Here is a 27938-nt window from a genome sequence, read left to right as displayed (position 1 = left end):
CCAAGGAGTGGGCCGCTGGGTGGGAGGACACTGTGACTGGAAAGGTGCCAGGCCTAGAAGACTGGCAGTGATCTGTTACCTTGAGTGGTGTTCCCTGGGTGCTCGCTTTATAGTTACTTATTTATATTGTTTATTTCACAATTTTTAAAAGCTTAAGTATGTTTTAAGTTAAATTTTTAATTTCTGTATAAGTAGGTCCCAAAACGACATAAATAGAACTCTTTTGAGTAGTTCACTCGGTTGTCACGAGTCCAATGAGATAGGGACACATACCCCCTTTTACAAATGAGGAAACAGAGGCACTTGCACTTAATCCAGCTCATAAGTGGAGAACCAGAGTAGCTTTGTTCCTGAGCCTGACACGTGGCAATGAAGTTTACTTTAAAGGATTTTCACCTCTCATTGATGTAGAAAGATACAAATATGGGCCATAGACATTTGATTCCAAATGAGGAAAAAACTGGATCTGAAGACACCTGTTTACCATATGTGTACCCACCCTTTGCAGTTCTGTCGGTGTCCACACAGAGCAAGCAGCCAATTCCTTGCTCCAGGGCAGCCCTGCCCCCGTGGTCTTTTGCCTCCATCTGCAGTGCTCAGCACATTGAAAGGGCTCAAAGAAGTTTCATCTGACTCCTTGATAGCTTGTCTTGTGGTTTGCGGTTATTGTAGGACCGCCCTGTCCTGGCAGTCTGGTCCGCGGGCTCCTCCTCCAACCTCAATAGATGGTTATTTCGTGACAGTTTCCAGTCCTTTCATTCTTCTGGTTGCTTCAAAATTGGTTTGGTTTTTTAATTCTTAAAATTGTAGTACTCAGGCATCAGTTCTTCAGCATGCTTTGCAAGATAGTTCACAGCATTCCAAAGTGGAATGGCTTGGGGAGACTGGGGCTGCAGGTTACGGGCTTCCTGCCCACTCTGTTGAGATTCCCTTGCACGTCTCATTCAGCCCAGCAGCCCACCGATTGCCTTTCGTGTTTTGGTCCTGCTGCCCATGAAAGTATTTTGGCCCACATGTTTATTTTAAAAAGATTATTTTAGCAGAAGTCATATAAAAATGGAATTTTCCACCTTTAAGTTTACTTAAAATCGATTCACGATCCAAATATTTTGTGATCACAAATATTTTAGAAAAAGTTTTATTTTTACAGGTTATATTATGAAATATTTTATTACAAGGTTCATATGATATCACTATGAATATCATTACCCTTTGTTGCTGATTTTTTTCTCACTTCAGAAATGACCTGATTTGGTAATAAAGCTCTTTCCCCTTTCTATTTTAGTGGAGAAACAAGATTTAACAAAGAGAAAATAATCCAAGGTTGGTACACTCTATTACTTTAATTCTCCTTTAGTAGTAATGTGATATGTGAGCTAATCAGATCTGATGGGTGGGCTGGGGTCAGCTCTGTACTGTGAGCTGGGATGATAGAATGAAAGCATCACAGTCACAGAAGTACGGTCAGAGCAGATGGTAACCAAGAAGAGTAAGTCTCTGAAGTGAAGTGGATGCAAAGAGAAGTACGCCAAATTATTTATGGGCAGCTTTAAAGTGGCCTGGTCAGCTGATTAAAGAGTTATTTTGGGTTTAGCTGCCTTAAAATATAGCTGCCAGGATTTAAAATGATTTCATATTTGGAAACATAAGTTTACTGGCCGCTGTTAATGGTATTTTTCTGCTAAGGGAATTAATAGTATTTTTAGTAGTAATGAAGTTTTGAAAACAAGAGATTTAAAAAATTTCACTCGGGCTTGTTACTTTATTCTGAACAGATTCTTTGTGCCTTGTTCTGTTAATTTGGGTTCCGATTTTTTAATCTCCCTATCATCCAGCTAGTCTGGCTTTCAAAGACTATCTTGGGTGAACTTTCAGCTGGACAGGCTATTTCTGTGCTGTGATTATAAAAGCCTTTAGGTTTTTTTTTTGTTTATATTCTCTAACTTTATAAGTTAAATGCTTAATTGTTTAAATGATAGTCTCCTTTTACAAAAGCATTTTTTGGTTAGGGACTTCTGGGGTTTGCAGAAACTGATTTTCCAGTGTCCCTGACTCCCTGCTCTGGGAACTAGTCTGATAATGATGAACCTTTGTTTTCCAGTGATGTGTGCCCCACCCAAATTATCCTTTGGAGTTGCATCCCTTACACCTTGTCCTGTGGTCCTGCTCATTTGTCTCTTGTAATATTTCATAATATTTCATTTATTCCCATGACAGTTGAACAGGAATGAAAGTTTTTATGTTCACACCTATTTTTTAGGATGGTTTGTATTCTCTAACTTTGTAAGTTAAATGCTTAGTTGTTTAATGATAGTCTCCTTTTTAAAAAGCATTTAAGGCTTATTTATTTCTAACTGCCATTTTTCTTGCGTGCCTACATTTTTAATATGTAGTAATTTCATAGGTATTCAGCACCAGATCTCTTAAATTTCCATTAGGACTTCTTCATTGACCCATGCGTTATTTAGAACTGGTTTTTAAATTTCCAAATGGCTAGGCTTTTTGTTGTTGTTCTTCCTCACTGATGAATGACTTCCAGTGTAACTGACAATATGGTTTATTTGGTAATACTTCTTAGAAGTTGGTTAACATGGTCAGTTTTTATAAATTACCATTGTATGCTTGAGAAAATGAATTTTTAAGTTTGTATGGAGTTATATATCAATCAGCCTTGATTTTATTGATCAAATCTTCTGTACTTTACTAATTTTGTAAATTTACTAACTTGCCTGAATGAACTAAATAATGTCAATTTATGAGTCAGATATGTTGAATTTCCCAGTGTGATAGCCAGCTTATCCTCTAGATTGGAATTCTGTCAATCTGTGCTTTATATGTTCTGCTTTTATATAGTTAGAGACTATTTTATTAGGCATGTACAAGTTTCAGAATCTATCTTCTCAGTTGATCAGATCATTGATCACTTCTAGTGAGCCTCTCAGGCCTTAACTAAGACTTTTGTCATGAAGTTCTGCATTTCTGAGAGTAATAAAGCTACTCCTGCTGTTTTGGGGTACGAGTTTGCCTTGTGTGTATTTTTCCATCTCTTTTCTTTCAACCTTTTTGTATACTGATACCTTAAGTGTCACCTCATGAACACTAGTTAGTTGATTTTGGTTCTTTTTTTTAAATACAATCCATCTTTTAATTGGCAACAGTTGTCCATTTTTGTTAATTCTGGTTATTGATACATTTGGACTTCTTCCTTTAGTGTTCTTCTCTCCTTTTTTCTAGTTTTCCTTTTTTTTTCTTGCTTTTTACTTCTAAAGTGTTTATTTTCTTTCTCTTGTCCAGCACCTCTTACCTTCCCTAGTGGCCCTGAAATGAGGAGCCGTTTCTATCCTTTTTTTTTTTTTTTTTGAGAGGGCATCTCTCATATTTATTGATCAAATGTTGTTAACAATAATAAAATTCAGTATAGGGGGGTCAATGCTCAATGTACAATCATTAATCCATCTCAAGCCTAATTCTCGTCAGTCTCCAATCTTCTGAAGCATAACGAACAAGTTCTTACATGGTGAACGAATTCTTACAGAGTGAATAAATTCTTACATGGTGAACAGTACAAGGGCATTCATCACAGAAACTTTCGGTTTTGATCATGCAATATGACCTATAAACCATCAGGTCAAATATGAATATTCATTTGATTTTTGTACTTGATTTATATGTTGATCCCACATTTCTCCTATTATTATTATTTTTATTTTTAATAAAATGCTGAAGTGGTAGGTAGATGCAAGATAAAGGTAGAAAACATAGTTTAGTGCTGTAAGAAGGCAAATGTAGATGATCAGATGATCAGGTGTGTGCCTATGGACTAAGTATTAATCCAGGCTAGACAAGGGCAGCAAGACATCCACGGATGCAGAAGATTTCTCTCAAAGCAGGGGGGGTGAGGTTCTGAGCCTCACCTCTGTTGATCCCCAAATTCTCACCTGATGGCCCCCCTGCGACTGTGCCTGTCTTAGGTTGTTCCTCCCTTGAGGAATCTTACCCGTCTCTGGCTAACCAGTCATCTTCCGGGGCCATACAGGGAAATGTAAAGTTGGTAAGTGAGAGAGAAGCCATATTGTTTGCAAAGGTTAGCTTTTTACTTCTTTGCAGATTTATGCCCTGTGGCTTCTATGCCCAGCACTTGTCTCGAGGTATCTTTACCACCTGGAGGAATTATGATACTCGGTAAATTCGATATGAGGCATGAATTCTATTTAAGGGTTGTAATTAGGAAGGAAGAAGAAAAGCTATAGAGGTAGCATATGGAAGAAAACATGGGAGGATTGATTATTTCTTTGACATATCTTCCTGTAGAGTACCTTAAGCATGTATAGGTTTTAAACTACCAACTAATTTGCACTCACATATTAACATAATAGGAATACGGTGACATAAACAAAGCAAATCTATAATTACCATCCATCTCCAGTGAAGCCAAGAAAACCATTTAGGCACCCTAGGCATTTGTGAAAATTTGTCTATGATATGATGGATATTGTCCAACTGTACTTGAACAGTCTGAGAAAAATCAGACAAATTAAAGCAGCCCATTTCTGGGATTTGTTCACATCCCATATGTTCTTTTAACCGTAGATAGTCTATAGTCATAAGATTTTGGAGTGCTACAACTTGCACCCCTCCCAACTCCTGGTTGAGTTCCAACAGTACAGATCCGGTCAAATTCGTTCTCTCACTGTATGCACATGCCAGCCTAGACATCTTCCTTCTCATTCCAATGGCAAGTCCAGGAAACGGTGGGGTGGACGCAGCCACAACTGCAGCATCACCCAGATCCCTGTGGAGGCTTTTTGATGATCATCCCCTGGCACGAGTCCTCCAGAGAGTGCTGATGCCAGAAGCTCCTCCTCATATCATATCTTAGTTCATTTTCTGGGTATCCAAGCTAGGCCTTGATCTTCTGCATAGAAACAAACAAACCTTTTGCCCACACTTTGACATGCCCTCTATACCACTGTGCAGAACTCATTGGAGGTCAGCACACAGGGACTGCTTTTTTTTTTGTTTGTTTATTAAGAGAAAGGAATATTATCAGAAAAGAGTACCTCCATAGCTGATCATCTGACACCCTTTAAGTGATCAACATTAAGGATATTTAAAGCATGCGTTGATCTTTGATTTACCAATAGTTTTATCCTATCAAGGAGTAATCCCTCTTTTCTTTCTTTCTTTTTTTTTTTTTAATCTTTAATCTACACTTACATGAAGAGTACTATGTTTACTATGCTCTCCCCTGTATCAGGTCCCCCCCTAACAACCACATTACGGTTACTGTTCATCAGTTTAGCAAAATGTTGTAGAATCCCTACTTGTCCTCTCTGTGTTGTGCAGCCCACCCTCCCCTTTCTCCCCCCCCATGCATGCTAATCTTAATACCCCCCTTCTTCTTCCCCCCCCTTATCCCTCCCTGCCCACCCATCCTCCCCAGTTCCTTTCCCTTTGGTACCTGTTAGTCCATTTTTGGGTTCTGTAATTCCACTGCTGTTTTGTTCCTTCAGTTTTTCCTTTGTTCTTATACTCCTCAGATGAGTGAAATCATTTGGTATTTCTCTTTCTCCGCTTGGCTTATTTCACTGAGCATAATACTCTCCAGCTCCATCCATGTTGCTGCAAATGGTTGGATTTTTCCACTTCTTATGGCTGAGTAGTATTCCATTGTGTATATGTACCACATCTTCTTTATCCATTCATCTACCGATGGACATTTAGGTTGCTTCCAATTCTTGGCTATTGTAAATAGTGCTGCAATAAACATAGGGGTGCATCTGTCTTTCTCAAACTTGATTGCTGCGTTCTTAGGGTAAATTCCTAGGAGTGGAATTCCTGGGTCAAATGGTAGGTCTGTTTTGAGCATTTTGATGAACCTCCAAACTGCTTTCCACAATGGTTGAACTAATTTACATTCCCATCAGCAGTGTAGGAGGGTTCCCCTTTCTCCACAGCCTCACCAACATTTGTTGTTGTTTGTCTTTTGAATGGCAGCTATCCTTACTGGTGTGAGGTGATACCTCATTGTAGTTTTAATTTGCATTTCTCTGATAATTAGCGATGTGGAGCATGTTTTCATGTGTCTGTTGGCCATCTGTATTTTTTTTAGAGAACTGTCTGTTCAGTTCCTCTGCCCATTTTTTAATTGGGTTATTTGTTTTTTGTTTGTTCAGGCGTGTGAGCTCTTTATATATTCTGGACGTCAAGCCTTTATCGGATCTGTCATTTTCAAAAATATTCTTCCATACTGTAGGGTTCCTTTTTGTTCTATTGATGGTGTCTTTCGCTGTACAGAAGCTTTTCAGCTTAATGTAGTCCCACTTGCTCATTTTTGCTGTTGTTTTCCTTGCCCAGGGAGATATGTTCAAGAAGAGGTCACTCATGTTTATCTCTAAGAGGTTTTTGCCTATGTTTTTTTCCAAGAGTTTAATGGTTTCATGACTTACATTCAGGTCTTTGATCCATTTTGAGTTTACCTTTGTATATGGGGTGAGCCGATGGTCCAGTTTCATTCTCCTACATGTAGCTGTCCAGTTTTGCCAGCACCATCTGTTGAAGAGACTGTCATTTTGCCATTGTATGTCCATGGCTCCTTTATCAAATATTAATTGACCATATTTGTTTGGGTTAATTTCTGGAGTCTCTAATCTGTTCCACTGGTCTGTGGCTCTGTTCTTGTGCCAGTACCAAATTGTCTTGATTACTATGGCTTTGTAGTAGAGCTTGAAGTTGGGGAGTAAGATTCCCCCCTACTTTATTCTTCTTTTTCAGGATTGCTTTGGCTATTCGGGGTCTTTGGTGTTTCCATATGAATTTTTGAATTATTTGTTCCAATTCATTGAAGAATGTTGCTGGTAATTTGAGAGGGATTGCATCAAATCTGTATATTGCTTTGGGCAGGATGGCCATTTTGACTATATTAATTCTTCCTAGCCATGAGCATGGGATGAGTTTCCATTTATTAGTGTCCCCTTTAATTTCTCTTAAGAGTGACTTTTAGTTTTCAGAGTATAAGTCTTTCACTTCTTTGGTTAGGTTTATTCCTAGGTATTTTATTCTTTTTGATGCAATGGTGAATGGAATTGTTTTCCTGATTTCTCTTTCTATTGATTCATTGTTAGTGTATAGGAAAGCTACAGATTTCTGTGTGTTAATTTTGTATCCTGCAACTTTGCTGTATTCTGATATCAGTTCTAGTAGTTTTGGAGTGGAGTCTTTAGGGTTTTTTATGTACAGTATCATATCATCTGCAAATAGTGACAGTTTAACTTCTTCTTTACCAATCTGGATTCCTTGTATTTCTTTGTTTTGTCTGATTGCCGTGGCTAGGACCTCCAGTACTATGTTAACTAACAGTGGGGAGAGTGGGCATCCCTGTCTTGTTCCCGATCTCAGAGGAAGTGCTTTCAGCTTTTTGCTGTTCAGTATAATGCTGGCTGTGGGTTTATCATATATGGCCTTTATTATGTTGAGGTACTTGCCCTCTATTCCCATTTTGCTGAGAGTTTTTATCATGAATGGGTGTTGAATTTTGTCAAATGCTTTTTCAGCATCTATGGAGATGATCATGTGGTTTTTGTCTTTCTTTTTGTTGATGTGGTATATGATGTTGATGGATTTTCGAATGTTGTACCATCCTTGCATCCCTGGGATGAATCTCACTTGGTCATGGTGTATGATCCTTTTGATATACTGTTGAATTCTGTTTGCTAATATTTTATTGAGTATTTTTGCATCTACATTCATCAGGGATATTGGTCTGTAATTTTCTTTTTTGGTGGGGTCTTTGCCTGTTTTTGGTATTAGGGTGATGTTGGCTTCATAGAATGAGTTTGGGAGTATTCCCTCTTCTTCTATTTTTTGGAACACTTTAAGGAGAATGTGTATTATGTCTTCTCTGTGTGTCTGATAAAATTCCGAGGTAAATCCATCCGGCCCCGGGGTTTTGTTCTTGGGTAGTTTTTTGATTACCGTTTCAATTTCTTTGCTCGTAATTGGTTTGTTTAACTTTTGTGTTTCTTCCTTGGTCAGTCTTGGGAGGTTGTATTTTTCTAGGAAGTTGTCCATTTCTTCTAGGTTTTCCAGCTTGTTGGCATATAGGTTTTCAAAGTAGTCTTTAATAATTCTTTGTATTTCTGTGGAGTCTGTCGTGATTTTTCCATTCTCATTTCTGATTATGTTGATTTGTGTTGATTCTCTTTTTCTCTTAATAAGTTTGGCTAGAGGCTTATCTTGTTTATTTTCTCAAAGAACCAGCTCTTGGTTTCATTGATTTTTGCTATTGTTTTATTCTTCTCAATTTTGTTTATTTCGTCTCTGATCTTTATTATGTCCCTCCTTCTGCTGACTTTAGGCCACATTTGTTCTTCTTTTTCCAGTTTCGATAATTGTGATGTTAGACTATTCATTTGGGATTGTTCTTCCTTCTTCAAGTGTGCCTGGATTGCTATATACTTTCCTCTTAAGACTGCTTTCGCTGCGTCCCACAGAAGTTGGGGCTTAGTATTGTTGTTGTCATTTGTTTCTATATATTCCTTGATTTCTATTTTGATTTGTTCATTGATCCATTGATTATTTAGTAGCATGTTGTTAAGCCTCCATGTGTTTGTGAGCCTTTTTGTTTTCTTTATAGAGTTTATTTCTACTTTTATACCTTTGTGGTCTGAAAAATTGGTTGGTAGAATTTCAATATTTTGGAATTTACTGAGGTTCTTTTTGTGAGCTAGTGTGTGGTCTACTCTGGAGCATGTTCCATGTGCACTTGAGAAGAATGTATATCCTATTGCTTTTGGATGTAGAGTTCTATAGATGTCTATTAGGTCCATCTGTTCTAGTGTGTTGTTCAGTGCCTGTGTGTCCTTACTTATTTTCTGCCCGGTGGATCTATCCTTTGGGGTGAGTGGTGTGTTGAAGTCTCCTAAAATGAATGCATTGCAGTCTATTTCCCTCTTTAGTTCTGTTAGTATTTGCTTCATATATGCTGGTGCTCCTGTATTGGGTGCATATATATTTAGAATGGTTATATCCTCTTGTTGGACTGAGCCCTTTATCATTATGTAGTAACCTTCTTTATCTCTTGTTACTTTCTTTGTTTTGAAGTCTATTTTGTCTGATATTAGTACTGCAACCCCTGCTTTCTTCTCGCTGTTGTTTGCCTGAAATATGTTTTTCCATCCCTTGACTTTTAGTCTATGCTTGTCTTTGGGTTTAAGGTGAGTTTCTTGTAAGCAGCATATAGATGGGTCTTGCTTTTTTATCCATTCTATTACTCTATGTCTTTTGATTGGTGCATTAAGTCCTTTTACATTTAGGGTGACTATTGAGAGATATGTACTTATTGCCATTGCAGGCTTTAGATTCGTGGTTACCAAAGGTTCAAGGTTAGCTTCTTTAGTATCTTACCGCCTAACTTAGCTCGCTTATTGAGCTGTTATATACACTCTCTGGAGATTCTTTTCTTCTCTCCCCTCTTATTCCTCCTCCTCCATTCTTCATATGTTGTGTGTTTTGTTCTGTGCTCTTTTTAGGAGTGCTCCCATCTAGAGCAGTCCCTGTAGGATGCCCTGTAGGGGTGGTTTGTGGGAAGCAACATCCCTCAGCTTTTGCTTGTCTGGGAATTGTTTAATCCCGCCATCATATTTAAATGATAGTCGTGCTGGATACAGTATCCTTGGTTCAAGGCCCTTCTGTTTCATTGCATTAAGTATATCATGCCATTCTCTTCTGGCCTGTAGGGTTTCTGTCGAGAAGTCTGATGTTAGCCTGATGGGTTTTCCTTTATAGGTGACCTTTTTCTCTCTAGCTGCCTTTAAAACTCTTTTCTTGTCCTTGATCCTTGCCATTTTAATTACTGTGTGTCTTGGTGTTGTCCTCCTTGGATCCTTTCTGTTGGGGGTTCTGTGTAATTCCATGGTCTGTTCGATTATTTCCTCCCCCAGTTTGGGGAAGTTTTCAGCAATTATTTCTTCAAAGAGACTTTCTATCCATTTTCCTCTTTCTTCTTCTTCTGGTACCCCTATAATACGAATATTATTCCTTTTGGCTTGTTCACATAGTTCTCTTAGTGTTGTTTCATTCCTGGAGATCCTTTTATCTCTCTCTATGTCAGCTTCTATATGTTCCTGTTCTCTGGCTTCTATTCCTTCAATGGCCTCTTGCATCTTATCCATTCTGCTTATAAATCCTTCCAGGGATTGTTTCACTTCTGTGATCTCCTTCCTGACATCTGTGATCTCCCTCCGGACTTCATCCCATTGCTCTTGCATTTTTCTCTGCATCTCATCCCATTGCTCTTGCATTTTTCTCTGCATCTCTGTCAGCATGTTCATGATTTTTATTTTGAATTCTTTTTCAGGAGGACTTGTTAGGTCTGTCTCCTTCTCAGGTGTTGTCTCTGTGATCTTTGTCTGCCTGTAGTTTTGCCTTTTCATGGTGATAGAGATAGTTTGCAGACCTGGTATGAGTGACCGCTGGAAGAGCTTCCCTTCTTGTTGGTTTGTGGCCTTCCTATCCTGGGAGAATAGCGACCTCTAGTGGCTTATGCTTGTCAGCTGTGCGCAGACAGGGCTTCTGCTACCTGCCCGTTTGCTATGGAGTTTATCTCCGCTGTTGCTGTGGGCGTGGCCTGGCTGGGGCTGCTCCTCCAAAGTGGTGGAGCCCCGTTGGAGGGGGAGTGGCCAGGAGGGTATTTATCTCCATAAGGGGCCTCTGTGCTCCCTGTTGCCCAGTGGGTTAGAGTGCCCAGAGATCCCCAGATTCCCTGCCTCTTGTCTAAGTGTCCTGTCCTGCCCCTTTAAGACTTCCAAAAAGCACTCTCCAAACCAAAACAACAACAGCAACAATGAGAGAGGGAACAGAACAAAGAAAAAACCCGCAATTTTTTTTTTTTTTCCTCAGGCGCCGGTCCCAGGCACCCACTCACTGGTCCTGCTGCCCTGCCTCCCTAGCACCGGGGTCCCTGTCCCTTCAAGGCTTCCAAAAAGCACCTGCCCACCGGTCCTGCAGAGAAAAACGCGCGATATTCTTTGTCTTCAGGTGTCGGTCCCAGTCACCTGCTCACTGGTCCTGCCGCTCTGCCTCCCTAGCACCAGGGTCCCTGTCCCTTTAAGGCTTCCAAAAAGCACTCGCCAAAAAGAGAAAAAAAGGGAAAAACGCGCGATTTCCTCTGTCCTCAGGCGCCGGTCTCAGGCACCCGCCCACCGGTCCCGCAGGGAAAAACACGGGATAGTCTTTGTCCTCAGGCGCCGGTCCCAGGCATCCGCTCACCGGTCCCACCGCCCTGCCTCCCTAGCACCGGGGTCCCTGTCCCTTTAAGGCTTCCAAAAAGCACTTGCCAAAAAGAGAAAAAAAAGGGGAAAACACGCGATTTCCTCCGTCCTCAGGCGCCGGTCTCAGGCATCCGCCCACCGGTCCTGCAGGGAAAAACGCATGATATTCTTTGTCCTCAGGTGCCGGTCCCAGGCACCCGCTCACCGGTCCTGCTGCTCTGCCTCCCTAACACCGGGGTCCCTGTCCCTTTAAGGCTTCCAAAAAGCACTCGCCAAAAAGAGAAGAAAAAAAGGGGAAAAACGCACGATGTCCTCCGTCCTCAGGTGCCAGTCTCAGGCACCCGCCCACCGGTCCCGCAGGGAAAAACGCGTGATAATCTTTGTCCTCAGGTGCCGGTCCCAGGCACCCATTCACTGGTCCCGCCGCCCTGCCTCCCTAGCAACGGGGTCCCTGTCCCTTTAAGGCTTCCAAAAAGCACTCGCCAAAAAGAGAAAAAAAAAAGGGGAAAAACGCACGATTTTCTCTGTCCTCAGGTGCCTGTCTCAGGCACCCGCCCACTAGTCTCGTAGGGAAAAATGCACGGTAATCTTTGTCCTCAAGCGCTGGTCCCAGGCACCCGCTCACCGGTCCCGCCGCCCTGCCTCCCTAGCAACGGGGTCCCTGTCCCTTTAAGGCTTCCAAAAAGCACTCGCCAAAAAAAAAAAAACGCTCCGGTTTCTTTCCATCTGCTGGGAGCTGGGGGGAGGGGCGCTTGGGTCCCTCTGGGCCGGGGCTTGTATCTTACCGCCTTCGCAAGGCGCTGGGTTCTTGCAGGTGTGGATGTGGTCTGGATGTTGTCCTGTGTCCTCTGGTCTCTATTTTAGGAAGATTTTTCTTTGTTATATTTTCATAGCTCTATGTGTTTTTGGGAGGAGATTTTCACTGCTCTACTCACGCCGCCACCCTGGCTCCGCCCCTCTATCCTTTTAATGGCCACCTTTACATCTTTACCATTCATACTTGATAAAATATAACTAATATTTCTCTTCCCCAAAATGCAGAGAGCCTAAGTTACCATCTGGTATCTCAGTCTTAACCTTCTTTAGCCATGCAGGCATTATCATTTAATTGTTATTTGGATAGAGTTTGTTTTGATTTACATATCTGTTTACCATTTTCTCTTCTCACCATTTTTTGCATTTCAAATTCATTCCTGAAGTATCTTCTTTGAAAGGTCCCCCAGTGTAGTAGCTCAGCTGATGGTAAAGATAGTTTCAATCCTGTCTGTTCTAGACAATTCTATTTGTATTCTATTCAGTCCTTTTCAGTCTAGACAATTCCAGACTGGCTCCCTTAGCACTTGGAAGATACTATGCTGCTGGGTTTCAGTTTTTTGTTTTGACTCCTATTGTTCTTGTTAAATCTTCTCTTAGCCAAAGGGTGTTCCTTGGCAGTAATCTGTCTTTCTCTGTTACTGCTTTTAACATCTTTTGTTTGATTTTGTTTTTCTATAGTTTCACCTTTATACATCTAGGAGGAACTTGTTTTTTGTGTTTTAATTTATCCTGCCTGGTGTATATTGTGTTTCTCTTACCTGTAGATTTATGTCTTCCCCCATTTCTAGAAAATTCTCAGCCACTATCTCTTACATTTCCTCTACTCCATTTTTCTCTCTTCTATTTCTGGAGTTCGAGTTAGCTGTGGGTTAGGCATCCTCGCCCTCCATTCATGTCTGGGAGATCTGGGAGGCATTCTGTCTGCTTGTGTCAACTGCGTTTTGAGCTCTGTCTGGAGCTCACTAGGACCCTCTGCACTTGAATCATTTTATCCACTGAGGCATTTTTTTCCGCCTTTGCAGCCATTCTGTTTTTTATTATTAAAAGGTCTGTTTGGTTCTTTTAGAAAACTGCCTGGCGGTTTTTGATGGTTTCTTGCTACTTATATTTTGTGATCCTGACTTTGTTTTATTCACAGTTTACTGTCTGCATTTGCTGATTCAGTGTCTGAAGTATTAATGGCTCTAAGTCTTGTTATTTGTTATCTCTCCTAATTTTCATTCGTGATGGGTACTTTCTTGTGTGTTAAATCACTGACCTATTATTTGCTCTAAATTAGTAGAAAATTGTCAGCTCTGAGAATGATTTACTCTGAAGAAGATTTGCATTTGGTTTTACCTCCAACCTGAGACTACAGTAGCCTCTTTGCAGGACCTCTGCCTTCTGGGAATGCCAAGTTCAGTTCTCCCTCCTTGCTGCCTCCTGCAGCTGGCCTCCTCCCCAGCCAGCCCCCTTCCTGTGCTGATATCCAACCACCCCATGCTTCTCATGCTGATATTCAGGCTCCAGCTTTGGGGTATTTTGGTTGCTTTGCTTTGCCTTGTGGAAATTTTCCTTATATCCTATGAATAACACACACACACACACACACACCCTATCTGGTCCTTTTCTAGTATGAAGACCTTCAGAGTGTCTCATCAACCTTTCTCCTGGAAATAGAGCTTCTGAAGCATGTTTAAAAAAGGAAAAGGAAGGAAGGAGGCAGGGAGGAAGGAGAAGTAATACAATCCCAAACATTTGGGCAATGAAGATGAAGGAAAAAACCTGTTAAGTGCGGATCCTACCACCCAAACCAGCTCTTGAGCTGAGACCTAAGGTCAGAGCCAGCATTAACGAAATAGAGCCAGTGAAGAGGTGGGCAGCCTGAGCGAGGGAAGGCTAGAGAAGGCGGGTCCTCCTCATCTGCACATTCCCATTGGGCAGACACTCTTTTGGGAAACATTTGACTACCTGAGCCTTGATGGGACTATAACTTGATTTTAACTTGTTTTCAGTTCTCTGGAAAGTTATGTACAATATATCCAAGGAAATATTTTTAAACACAGATAAATGCTGTTTATATTGTCTTTCATGTGATTTTATTGGCATTCCATATATGAATGTTATCGTTCCTTCTCTTAATATCACAGGACAAGGCGTAGATGTGCCGCTTTCAGAAACTGGCTTTAAACAAGCAGCTGCTGCTGGTATATTTCTTAATAATGTGAAGTTTACTCATGTTTTCTCCAGTGACCTCATGAGGACAAAACAGGTAAGTTCAGAGTCACAGTTTAGGCTGAAGAGTCAAGTTGTTAGTAGTTGTAACCTTGAAAGATCTGCTACCAGAGTCTGCAGGGAATTCAGCCTCACACAGATGTCACCCCTCCCCTCCCCGGGACAGACCTTACTTCTCTTTTCAGTTTAGTTTTGTACTTCATTTTATTTTGGTAAATTCTAGATTAGAGTAGCTTGGGGAACATGTCTTACAAAATGTCTAAAAAAAAAGACAAAGACGGTTTTACAAGAGAGAGTCAGCAGGAACACCAGACAGAATTTAGCCCACAGAGACATCAGATATTGGAATCCAGATCCAGTTAAAAAAGGAAAACAACTACATTACTATGAAGAGAAAAAAATATGTTTGAAATACCTTTAGGCAATGGATCTCTATAAAACTCGCCCCAGAGATTTAAAACAAGAACCAAACCAACTTCTAAAAGTTCTATGGAAGGAGCCTCTTGTGACGACCACGCTGGGGTACGAGGGTCGGGATGGAGCCTCCCCGCTGTAAACAGCTTGAAAGCAGGACAAAGTCTGTGGGACAACTGTCCACAGACATTGGTGCTCAGGCCACATGGGCCTGCGACCCCCGAATGAAGTGAAACATATGAGGTGCGCCCTCCTATTGGCCTGGTTTTCCTGCTGGAGCAATTTCCAAGTTCTGGCAGGTGAATCCAGTGGAGCCCAGTAGTCTCAGTGAATTGAAGAGACATAGCTTGGAATTTGTGGAGGTTAAATAATAAAATTTGTGAGGCAGAGTATTGGGAGAGGGCTGCACAGAGAAAGAACTCTGGGGACGTGCCTAGGGATCCCTCATCTTTGGTGAACTGTGAACCTGCACATGTGGAGGGCGAGCTGCGTGAGGCCAGGTGAAACACAGCTTCAGGCGAAACACAGAGCAGGTCCCGGAGTTCACACCTGCCAAGGGGAGAGACTTGTTGACTACACAGGGCACAGAGTAGAGACTTCAGAAGGATCCCACCTCACCAGTGCAGCCGAACTCTCCTCAGAGGAACATGGTGAGGAGAGAAATAGTGGATATAAAAAAAGAACCATGTTTATCTTCTGGAGATGAAAAATACAGTATTCTGAGATGAAAATTCCAGAGGGTGGGAGGGAAAGGAGATTAGACATGTGAAAGAAGAGGTTTGAACATGAAGACAGAAACAGAATATTCCAAAATTAACTATGGAAAGAAAAGAGACTGAAACCGGGAAACTGAAGAGTTTCAGTGAAGCATTAAGACAATGTCAAGCAATGTAATTACATGTAGTATTTGAAGTCCTGAAAGGGAAGTGAGCGTGGTGGTAAGTATGAAAAAAAAAAAATGAATAAAGACAAAAAAAAATTCCAAATATATACCCAGTGAAAACACCTTCAAAAAGGTATTTTCAATGTAGGATGCTGATACAATGGGCTATCTGTATGGAAAAACACGAACTCTGACCCTTACCTCAGACAATACACAACAATTAACTTGCATAGATCATAGAAACAAATCTAAAAGCTAAATCTATACAACTTCTGTAAGAAAACACAGAAAAAATATTTGTGTAAAAGTTTCTTAGGACAAAGCACAAGATGCAGATTGAGAGGAAATTATAAATATGTATAGGATATACATATATGTGTGTATATATCTGATGTATAATATATATAGCTATATAGATGTACATTTGTGTGTACATACATATATATAATTCAACTCAGTAATTAGACACTCTACTTTAAAATGGGCAAAAGATTTGAATTTGACCATATACTTCACAAAAGAAGTTATATCGAAGGCCAATAAACAGATGAAAAGATGCTCAGCATAACTGATCATGACAGAAATGCAAATTAAAGCCCAATGAGATACTATTACACAAACACTTGGCTAAAATAAAAAAGGTAAAAGGATGTGAAACAAATAGAACTCATATGTTGCTAGTAAGAACATAAAGTGGAGAACTACTTTTGGAAAATAGTTTGAAAGTTTATATGGTCCAGCAATTTCAGTCCCAGAACTTTATCCAGGAGAAATAACATATGTCTACACAAAGACTAGGACACAACTGTTTAGAAGCTTTATTTACAAGTGGCAGAGTGGAAGGAACCTGTATGTTCAGTAGGTGAATGGGTAAGTGAGCTCTGATACAGTCATACTGTGGAATACAACTCAGCAGCAACACGGAGGAGTCTCCAAAACATTATACAGAACAGAATTAGCAGACAAAACAGCACATACTGCATGATTCTATTTACACGAGAGTCTAAAAAAGACAAATCTAATCTGGGTTGCCAGGGGCCAGGAGTGGGAACTGTTGACTGGCAAGGGCACAGAGAAATCTTTTAGGGTGGTGGAATTCATCTGTATCTTGATTTTGATGGTACTTAGGGAAGTGTATATGTTTGTCAAAACTCAATGACCTGTACACTTAAAATAGGTGTATTTGTTATAGGAAATTATGCCTCAATAAAATTGATTTAAAAGAATGGAAAAATTTTTTAAACCTAACACAGAAACCTCGAGATGTACTAAATTAGACATAGATCGGGCAGAGCTGAAAGATGATTAGCTTATAGATACATATAACATAGGAAATGAAATGTAGCAGGTGATAAACAGATTAAAAATTCAAGAGTTTAAAAGAAATGAACATGATGGGAAGGTCAGGTGTTTTTCAGAAGGGAAGTGTCAGAGAAAAAGGCAATTTTGGGAAAGAGGCAATGCTCAAAAAAGTCACAGTCGATAATTCTGCAGAATTGTCGAAAGATAACAAGTTATCTCATCTGGAAAATAAAACAAATCCTAGTCAGGTGTAATAAAAAGAAATGCACATCTACACTTATCGTAACAAAATTGCAAAACTCCAAAGAATAAGGACAGACATGCACTGAAGACCAATATTAGACTGTCAACAAATTTGTCAGTATCAGTAGTAATTTCTTTATTGTACTGAGAGATATAATAAGGATTAACTTAGATTTTCAAACCTAGCAAAAACATTTTCTAGAGTGTATGTGAAGTGAAGACATTTCAAAGGCTTAAAAAAACTTTCAAAGGTTAAATGAAGGAGGAAAATAACTCCAGTATGGAGGTATGAGTTTCAGGAGAGAATAGTGAGCCAAGAAATTGATAAAGGTATGGGTGAATATATGAACAAATACTGCCAATATAAAACACATGATATTTAAGTTATGGGGAGGGGATTAAAAAACAAGGCAGGTTTGATGACTTAAATTAGTTCTACATTTTTGCAAGTACAGTGTCTCTTGTCAGTCAAAAATAACCAGGCACATGACGAGAGAAGGAAATGTGAACAAAAATGAGCCAAAACAAAAGACAACAGAAACAGCTGCAGGAGTTATCCAATAACCTGAGTTATTACACATGGACTTGAAGATAACTGTTGAAGGCATACATAAAAAATGACATTGACAATGTCAGCACAGAACTGGAAACTATAAGCCAAATGCAAATTCTAAAACTGAAATTGTAACTGCAGTCCAGACTCAGTGGATGAAACAGTTCCACAGCAATTCAGACATACCTGAATGGAGAATTAATGAACTAGAATCTTTTCTGTAAAGGGCCATATAGCAAATATTTTGTTTTGTGGGCTGTGTGGTCTCTGTTCAACCCTGTTGTTGAACTGTGGAAGCAGCCATAGACAATACATAAATGGCTGTGTTCTTATAAACCTTTTTTTTTACAATAACAAGTGATCTGGATTTGGCCTGTAGGCTTTGTTGGCTGACCTCTGAACTGGAAGCTAGGGTAGAAGAAAACACCAAAATACAGCATGAAGAGTCAGGGATGAGCAGTGCAGAAGAGAGGAAGCTTTTCCAAAGAAATGTTTTCTCCAGTTCTTTTTTTATTCATTTTGATGAATAAAATTAATCTTGATGTTTTGGCCAGAAGGATTATGAGAAAAGAAATAGTTGTCTTTCCATTTTTAGACCGTGCATGGGATTTTGGAGAAGAACAAATTTTGCAAAGATATGACAGTAAATTATGATTCAAGACTTCGAGAAAGGGTAAGTAACTTACTTACTGTTCTTTACCACCAACTATCATCAAACCACCTCAGTTTATCACGTGGCTAAAAATTAAATATATTCCTGCTAGGGATGTGGAATCAGCTAACACATGCTAAGAATCTACTATGGGACAGTCACTGTTATAGACTTGTAGATAGTATCTCATTTACTTATTAGAATATAAGATAGGCATCTTAAATTACAAAATCAAGGTCTGCTCGTAAGAACTTTAGTACGGAAGATTTTGAAGTAAAAGTGAAAAGTTCTCTCCTCAGCCTCCATAATCCTACTGGCCAGTGTAGGTGTGAATAGACTTTCTTGTGCCCATTTCATATTATCAGAAGTCAATCTTTCTCAAGCTGCTATTTGTCTAAAGCCTTACAGGAATTTTGGATCTGAGATTTGATCCCCAGTCTCCACCTAGAGCAGTATTTTTAGTGTGCTTTGTACTCGTGTCTTGTAAGCTGGTGAATGTCCCCACCAACCCAATGAGTGCTTCTGGACCTGGATAGAAGTTAACAGAGTGGTGAGGGCATCTTTACCGAATTGCCTTTCATAACCTGAGTGTGTTCCCTGGTATAATCCCAAAGAGATGCTAGCACTCAAGCATAAAAACTGCCTGGAAAGGCTCACTCTGTGCCTGAGAATCAACGCTTGGATGACAAAAATGCTCCGAGTTGGGTGGAAAGCTGCACAGGGCCTGTCACGCGGGATAAAATACTATTGCCACCCGGGCCATCTCTTCCCTATGAGGGTGTCAGCCTCTTCTGTGGTTTCAGTTAATGGGCTTAGGATTTCCAAATACGCAGTTTTAGCCTGGGCCTCTCCCCTGAGCGCACACTCACACATCCGAGTGCCCACTGTTCGTTTCTGTCTGCGTGCCCCGCAGCTACTTCCAGCTAGCAGACTGCAGTCCACTCGGCCCAGCTCCGGCCTGCCCAGTTGCTCAAGGCACTGGCCCTTGACTGTACTCTCCCCAACCCTGCACAGCCTCTCAGCGTCTTGTCAGTTCTGCCTCTGAGTAGTTCTGGAATCCTTCATTTCTCTGCGAGCCCACTGCTGCCATCCTGTTGCGGTTCAGTGCCACCTGTCACCTGGATCACTGGAACAGTGGTTTTCTCCTGTTTTCAGTTTTGCTCCCCCTTTTCCAAACACATCTCTAGACTGCAACCAGATCTTTGGGAAATTTGGTTGCTGTGCCTCTGTACGAAGCAGTTCATTAATTCTCTTTTATTTTCAAGCGGTTGTCCAGGCTCTCCCCTGCCCCTCAGCACACCGAGTCTGACGCTGCCCCCCTCTGCCTCCTTCCTCTTCCCTGTGCTGCGGCCCCCGCTGTGATATCAGTGCGCACTTTCATGGGCCTCGCTGCGCTCTGGCGCTGGGCCTGAGCGTGCAGGTGTGTTAATCTTCCCAGCAACCCAATATTGTGACGATTCAAAAACCTAATTTTTAAACCCTCATTTCACAGTTGCAGAAGCTAAGGCACACAGAGGTCCAATCCCTGCCCAGGCACAGAGCTTGTTTGTGGCAGAGCTGGATTCCATGCTCTGGACCTCTGGTCACTTGCATGGATCTTCTCCAAGTTGCCCAGACACGCGTGCTCCTTCCCGACTGAGTGAATCTGTACTCCACCCTGCCTGGAATAGCCACCCCCCAAACCCGGCCAGCTTCCCTCCCCCTGAGGCTTTGGCTTTCTGTGGTACCCTTGTCCAGACTGGCCACTTCTGCTGTGTGTGTGTCTGTGTCCAGGGTGCCCCTCCACCGCTGCCGCCCTGGGTGAGTGTGCGGCAGCCTCAGCCAGGCTGGGAGCCATGGGTCGTCTGATGCCTTCCTCGCCGCTCCGGCTTCACCGCCTGGCATACTGCAGCATAGCAGTTGGGTAGTTAACGAATGGATTTTTTCACTCTTGAAAAAACAAAGCAAGTGATGATTTTTAATGTCCTTGTGATAGAGGTTCTCTAGATATAGTTGAGGATGTCAGAATTTGGACTTGGGGATTGGAAGAGCCCCTGGCAGACGTGCATATACTCTTACAAAAAATGTTTTACTCTTGGACCTCTGTCTGCTGGGTGGTGTTGGAATGTTTTGACATCCTCAGTGCCAACCAAAAATAATAATTTATCTCTAAATATTTTATTATGCAGTAAGACCATATCCTTGTAGAGAATTAAAAGTAAGAACAGTTTGGGAAAACGTTAAAATTTCCATCATGCACACACTGAATATTTGATATGTGTGCTCTTGACTTTTTTCTTGTTTGTCAGTCTGTCTGTATCTCTCTGTGTATGTATTTTTTTAAAAGTAATTCTACTCTGTGTATAGTTTTTTTAACCACCTCTTCTCACTATATTTTTCATGCCCATAAATGCAGGTCAGTATAACCACCTAATTAGTGACTGTATTATGGATACATAATTATGACTAATCTGTGGATATTGCATAATTTATTTAACCAAGCTACTCCTGGTGGGCATCTAGTTTGTGACTAGATTGTCCACTGATGTGAATATTAAAATAAATATATTTGAACACATATCTCATACCCTTCCTCAAAATGGAATTGCTGAACATGTACTTTTAAAAAATCTCATTCCATTCGTTCACCATGTAAGAACTTGTTCGTTATGCTTCAGAAGATTGGAGACTGACGAGAATTAGGCTTGAGATGGATTAATGATTGTACATTGAGCGTTGACCCCCCTATACTGAATTTTATTGTTGTTAACAACCATTTGATCAATAAATATGAGAGATGCCCTCTCAAAAAAAAAAAAAAAATCTCATTCCAGAAAAGCTGTGCCAGCTTACACTCCCACGAATGATCTGCAAGCATGTTTTTCCCATGTCACACTAGCTGTTAGTAGTCTCTTTGGTCTTTCAATTTAATAACTTCAATTTAATAATTTAATAAGGTGCCGGTTTAATTTTCACATTACAGATTCCTAATGAAGTAGATTTCCTATGCTTCTTAGCCATTGGTATTTCTTTTGTGACTTGGGTGCCCTTTGCTAAGGCTCAATCTCTGTAAGTCTGAAAAGCTAATGAGCTTTGAAGCCACATAGATCTGGGTTTGAATTTTAAGTTTGCTAATGATTGGCTTTGAGAGTATAAGCCAGTTGCTTACCCTCTCTGAAACTTAGTTTTCCACTTTTAAATATGGAGATGCAAATACCAGTCTCAGAATGCCCTTTCTAGGATCAAATGGGATAAATTGTGTGAGGCACACCTGGTGCTTTGCATATATTAGTTTCTAGCCCTGGAATCTGTGCAGATCCTTATATTTGTCCAGTAAAGCTCCACCATCTACATAAGTTAGCTTGAGTAAGTTATTCCATACAGCCTGCCTGGACACAGTGTACAACTCCAGCTGCATTTTCTAGGGTTCATGGCACTCTACTGAGTATTATCCCCATTGTAGGTTCAGAGGCAACAGAATAAAGTAAGTGGAAGGAGACCAAACTTCTTAGGATGATTGTTCCAAGTTTGCCATAAACGTGTACTTATTGTCATTTTGCCACTTCATTTGAGGCCCTTTTGTCTGTTGGACCATTGCAGAAACATGGGGTCGCAGAAGGCAGGGTGCTGAGTGAGCTGAGGGCAATGGCCAGGGCGGCTGGGGAAGAGTGCCCCGCGTTCACACCACCCGGAGGAGAGACTCTGGACCAGGTACGCAGCCCTGGGGCAGGTCACCCTGCTCCAGCCTTGCCAGTGTCTGGTAGCCGCAGACGGACTCGGCCCATCAGTAAGATGTCTCCAGAGCTTAGCCCATCATTTGGAAGTCGTTTGGTTCACAAAACCACTGTGTATGGTATTGTTTAATTTCTCTTTTTTTAAGCTTTCCTTTCTCATTTACCGCTAAGTTCAGTCACTACTGATAATGGATTTAAGGGGATGTGTCGGCATATGGTGCTATTCAGAAAACTGTGAATGTGGAGCAGTAGCTTTGCAGTGGCCGGTTCAGGAAAGCAGGGGAGGAGCCGTTCCAGGAGACTGGTGGGTAGGACACTTCAGGGGGCAAAGCAATTCAAGACTCCGGGCTTTAAGCTGCTGCTGCTGCTGCTTAAGTGGCGGGTGGCACCACTGTGCTCCCATTCCTCTGGTGTGTTCTGCTTCCGAGTTCTTCGTTGGTGATTTCCTCCCCATTCTTTCTGTTCATAATTTTTGTGTAAAGCCCTTCTATAATTTAACAAGGAAAAGACTTTTATCCTTGTCCTAACGGAGGTGCCGGATGTCGCTTCCTGGTTAACACTATCTTATGGGCTTCTGTTTACATGTGATCTCCCTAGACTGTGCGTGTAAGGGATCAGGTACTGCATCTCGCTTGTCTTTGTCCCCCTGTGCTTCCCTATTTCTAGAGATATGATTGGGCTCATTAATATCTGTGAAACTACTGATTGAATGAAAGGAATCGAGTGTCATCTGCTTACATAGTACTTAGGTTGACATAGAAAAACCCCGTTAGTTCTGCTTTACATGTATGTTTTAAGAGGACCATTAAGGTCACTTTATTCACTTTTTATTTCTTTTCCTGTAGGTGAAAATGCGTGGAAAAGAATTTTTTGATAGTCTCTGTCAGCTGATCCTGAAAGAAGCAGGCCAAAAAGAACAGTTTTCCCAGGGAGCTCCAAGCAGCCGTCTGGAAACTTCTTTGGCAGAGATATTTCCTGTAGGGAAAAACTGTGCCTCCGAATTTAATTTAGACAGCAGAGCTCCAGGATTAGCAGCCAGTGTCTTAGTTGTGAGTCACGGCGCGTACATGAGAAGCCTGTTTGCTTATTTCCTGACTGACCTTAAGTGTTCCTTACCAGCCACTCTGAGCAAATCTGAACTTGTGTCAGTCAGTCCCAACACAGGGATTAGTGTCTTTATCATAAACTGTGAGAAGGGACGAGAAGTCACACCAACAATCCAGTGTGTTTGTATGAACATACAGGACCATCTAAGTAGAGTGACTGAAACTCCCTAATTTGAAATCTGCATCCAAATCTTACAGGTTTGAACCTCTGAGGTGGTAGCACCTGTGGCTTTATTTCCATCCTCTGCTAATGCTGATTTGGAAACAGTTAAAAAGCTGACTATAATCGCAGGTCATAAAACTCAAAAGGAATTGTGGTCCCATAAAGCACTAATGGAAAATCATTTAGAATTGACTTCTTGTCCAAATATAGCTGGCATTTCCAGAGTAATTTTACCACCCTGCTCAGTTATATCCCTGGACTATAAATGGATGATCACAGAGTACTGCAAATTGAGGGATTAATAACTATGTTACTTCTTTTAAAAAAAAAGTTGATATTTTTCTTTAATATCTGGACAATCTAGCCTGTTTTATTGGCTATTGGTAAGAATACTGTGTTTTTTACTGTCTCCTTCAGTGCTTGGAAGAAGGAACTATATATAATTGTTACTGTATATTTATAATCATAACATGTTCTATTTAAGAAGTCTCTTAAATGAAAATTTCTTACCATCCTAGGTTTATTAGAAGCAAAATGACACTAAAATGTAGAGATTAACAGTTAAAATTTTTTGCCCTAGAGGCTTTGAAATGTGGATGAATGTCGATTATGATTGTGGAATGATCTGGTGAGGAAGGATTTAAAGCATCATTTGGTTACAAAACATTGAAAGAAGGAATCTCTGAACAGAAGATAGAAGAGCAGCTCTTTTGCCATAGGCTGAAGAATTTAGCTGTGGAAGACTCTAAGGGAATTAAAAAATTACTAGTGTACCACACGTAGCCTCAGAGTGAATGAGGGCGCTCCATGGGAAAGCAGTGCTTGGCCAACCACAGCAGAGGTTTTCTGGTGGAAGGTGTAGATGCCTCCTTTTTCCACCAGGTGCCACTGGAGGAAAGGGATTTTTGTTAACCAAGTGATGTCCGTAAAATTGATCCTTCAAAAATCCTCATCTAAATGAAGACAGTGTTCACACGTAGTTTGCTTTTATATCATGTTGGTGAATGCTGTATCAGTTTGTAATATTTGTAATTAAGTTTGTCAGTTAAGGCTAAAATCATGTATAGTCTAAATTCATGCTGAATTTAAGTCACATAGAAAGTTCAGTATCATACTGTTCTCCCTGCCCAGCTCTACCAGTTTCCCTACCAGGATGGGAACAAAGCCCGTGGCTGAGTCCTAGAGGAAGTACACTGCAAATGAAAACTTGAAAAAATAACCAAAAAGGACAAATAATAGTAATATTAATTCTTATCACCCAGAAATGATAGCTCCACTCTTATTTTTTTAAGAAGTAACACAAGCGATGTAAGCGAGGTTCCCTCAATCAGCTCAGCCCTCCCTTCGCGTTTATGTAGCGCAGCCACCACAGAGGGTCTGTGTACACATTCACCATTCTGTACTTTTTCACCTGTGGTCATAAGGAAATGGTTTGTTTTGGTGTTTTTATAATGTACATAAATATCATCAAGCTATCTGTATTCTTTATTTTCATCTTGGAGCTCTGTGCTGATATGTATAGATCGAGTTACTATAACCTCTGTATTCTACTGAATAAATAAAGCACATTTTGTTTATTAGCAGACACTTAGGTATATTCGGTGTTTCCCTATAGAAACAATGTTCAGGCAACAGCGTATTGCCTCCCTCTCCCTGCCGTGTCATAAAAAATGTGCATCTCCAGTTTGAGAAGAATCGAATCGCTCTTCCGAATAGCTCTGTTCACGTAGGCAATTTACCACCTCTCATCATCACAGGAGGAACTGCAAGAAGAAAATAAATACACCAATGACTTGCATGGCCGGTTCCGTGTCTGTTGTGGCCTCTTCCAACAATGACAGCAGCTTGGCCGATGGATCCCTGAGGCACAGACTCAGTGTTGCTGAACAAGCTATCCATGTCCAGCCTACTAATCTGAAGGAACACAAACACTGAGTACTAGCTGATGGAGAGAGATACACTGTATTTAGGATGTGTTCTGCTAAACATTCTAATGTAACACTCCTCTCAAATGGTGAATCTTCTGTGAAGACACCATAAATTGAATTGCAGTTTTGAACAAAGGTCTGTGATTTCTCATCAGGCCACGGCTATACCCACCCGTTAGCCTCTACTAATACCAGAAGAGAATTCCTAATTGCCAGAGCACCACTGGACACCTTAGACTGGGTAGCCCGACCATGCTTCTCACCTCTCTGGCCACCACCCAAAAGCTTCCAGTCAAGAAGCTGCTGTGGAAGAATTGATGAGGCTGTCTAAATACAAAAAAAAGTTGTAGAGATCTTGGAAAGGTTATTTTGATCTCTGTCCCTCCGTTTTTTAACTTGTGGAACCCAAGTATCAGGTATTTGGAAGCCTTTCCTGTGAAAACCTCATATATGTGAAGAGTGGATGGCACTGTGCCAAATCCAGCCAAGAAGAGTCTGAGCAGAACACTTAGACAAAGGGGAACTAATTTCTCATCTTTCAACCCACTATGTCTCTATTTGCTGGGTGAGTCTGTTCTTGGGCCTCTCGTTTCATCAAAACTTGGAACAAAATCTCTTAAAATAAGGAAGAAAAATATTTTAAACAAAGGACGGACTGATTTCTCATATCTCAATCATGACATGCTTAAAGAGGAATCCAATGCTTTTATTTATTTTTTGTCCTCTATTCTTCCATTCAGCTCTTCTTAACCACTTCCACCAAAGTACTCCTAAGGACAAAGGGGAAAGAATATGTGTCCCTTCCCTTTACACCTAGTAAAAGTTAGGTATTAAAAAAAAAAACAAGATGTCTCTCTCCTCATTTCCTTTGAATTAAAATTTAGCACTGATGAATGTAGGCGACAAACCCTTTGATAATGTCAGCACTATCTGATTTTTGTCTCCAATAGAAATGATAAGTAATCATTACATCATTTTTCCAATGTTGCAGATGTCTCTAAACCTTCACCCCCATCACTGCTTCAAAATTATGGTAGTTTTTAAGTTCTGCTGTGAGATCTAGTCATGTGTGTCTCAGTGAATAAACAAGTATGTTATTATTGAAAAGTTTAACAATAAGAAAATGGGTCTAATATTTTTCACTAGCAGTATTTGAAAGTTCCTGTTTTCCACATCTTTGTCAACACTTTCAATACTGTCTGACGAGACTGTGTTAATTGGATGAATGAAAAGTATGATGTCATTATATTAACGAGCTTCTCGGTGACAATGAGTGGGCATTTCTTTGAAGTGTGTGTGACACTCAGGAGCCCTCACTGGAGGACCAGTGTTTATTCGTTGCCTGGTTTTCTCTCGGACTGCGTGGCATTTTCTTAGCTGCAGGAGTAACGTCATTAATACCTTCCTGTTTACTTGCCTTTTACATGTGTTTGACTGAGCATGTTTTTCATGTAAGTGCTTTCAATTTTAATTCAAATCAACATATCTTGTCCTTTATGGTTTATAAGGTTTATTTTGGTCTCTTTCAGAAACCTTCTCCACTGAGTTCATATAGTAATCTCCTTTTTTTCTTAGTCTTAGAGGATTTTTTGCATATTAAATCTTCACATTACCTGGAGTTTATTTTTGTATGGTATAAGGCAAGAATTTAGTCCTTCATTTTTTTTTTCCATGTGGTGAAACAGTTACTCTAACACCATTACTAGGAGTCTGTCCTCTTCCAGCTGATATTTCTCCGGAGCTGCTAGAGTCTTTCTGTGGGTTGTGTTCTGCTTTAGTGAGCTTTGCATTCCCATAACATCATCATACTTAGTTACTGTAGCTTCACAGCTGAATATATTTAGGGGGAGTAACTCCTTTGGTACATCTTTATAGTTGTCTTGGCTATTTATGCACCTTATTCTTCCATAGAATTTTATAATCAATTTCCAGAAAAATTCCATTGCAAATTTATTTGGAATTGCATACATTTATTAACCTATCTGGTCATTCAATAAATATTCAAAAAATGGCATACACATGCTAGGCTCTCAGAAGAGCTACTAGAACTATTAATAAGAATGAATAGCAGTGAACAGCATCCCCAACCTTGTGAAACCTGTATTCCATCAGGAAAGACAGGTCATGATGTCACATGTCAGAATGTGGTCATTTCCAGAGAAAAACAGCACCGCTAGGACTTGAGAGGGGACAGAGGGTGCTGCTTTATTTATGGTCAGCACAGCAGGACTTTCTGAGCTGGCGTCCGAGTACCGAGGGTGTGAGCGAGCCCTGCTGACTGGGGGAGAAGAGCCACCCACATGGGTGGGTGAAGAGGGCAGAGGCCTGGGGAGGGATCACGCTTTGCATGTTTGCCCTGCACAAGGGGGTTGAGAGAGGGCTGGGGGAGGAGGGCCAAGCACTGAGGGCTGGGGAGGTGGCCCAGCCACGTGGCCGATGCTGTGGGGGCATTTGCTTATGGGCCCATATCTGACGGGACCGGGCGGTGGCCCAGGAAAGGTTTGTTGTCGGACCTGCTTTCAGGTGCCAGGCTGGCTGTTCTGTGGATGAGCCAGACGTCTAATGTCCCTGAGCTGCTGTTCCTTCATTACTAAATGGAGAATAACAAATAATGTGTGTGTGTTTGGTAACCTTTTGGTTTTGTTGTGTCAAACCTACAGAAGGGTGGCAAGAATAATACC

The 27938-nt window shown here is 40.9% G+C and overlaps 1 protein-coding gene across 4 annotated transcripts in view; it reads left to right on the top strand.

Moving 5' to 3' along the window:
• TIGAR (TP53 induced glycolysis regulatory phosphatase) overlaps window positions 1–24916 on the top strand; it is a 31506-nt gene extending 6590 nt beyond the window's left edge. For 2 of the 4 annotated variants that reach the window (XM_073223714.1, XM_073223715.1), the window contains exons 2-6: window positions 1286–1323; window positions 14216–14337; window positions 18291–18368; window positions 21900–22037; window positions 22906–24916. In XM_073223714.1, the coding sequence (XP_073079815.1) occupies window positions 1286–1323; window positions 14216–14337; window positions 18291–18368; window positions 21900–22037; window positions 22906–23337 (808 nt within the window). In that variant the 3' untranslated portion in view covers window positions 23338–24916. The remainder of the gene's footprint in view (window positions 1–1285; window positions 1324–14215; window positions 14338–18290; window positions 18369–21899; window positions 22038–22905) is intronic. The other 2 variants (XM_037009027.2, XM_073223716.1) reach the window with 2 other exon arrangements.
• Window positions 24917–27938: the final 3022 nt, after the last annotated feature.

This window comes from Manis javanica, chromosome 15, assembly GCF_040802235.1.
Source record: "Manis javanica isolate MJ-LG chromosome 15, MJ_LKY, whole genome shotgun sequence".
In the NCBI taxonomy this organism is placed as follows: domain Eukaryota; kingdom Metazoa; phylum Chordata; class Mammalia; order Pholidota; family Manidae; genus Manis; species Manis javanica.
This window is presented reverse-complemented; position numbering and strand designations above follow the sequence as displayed.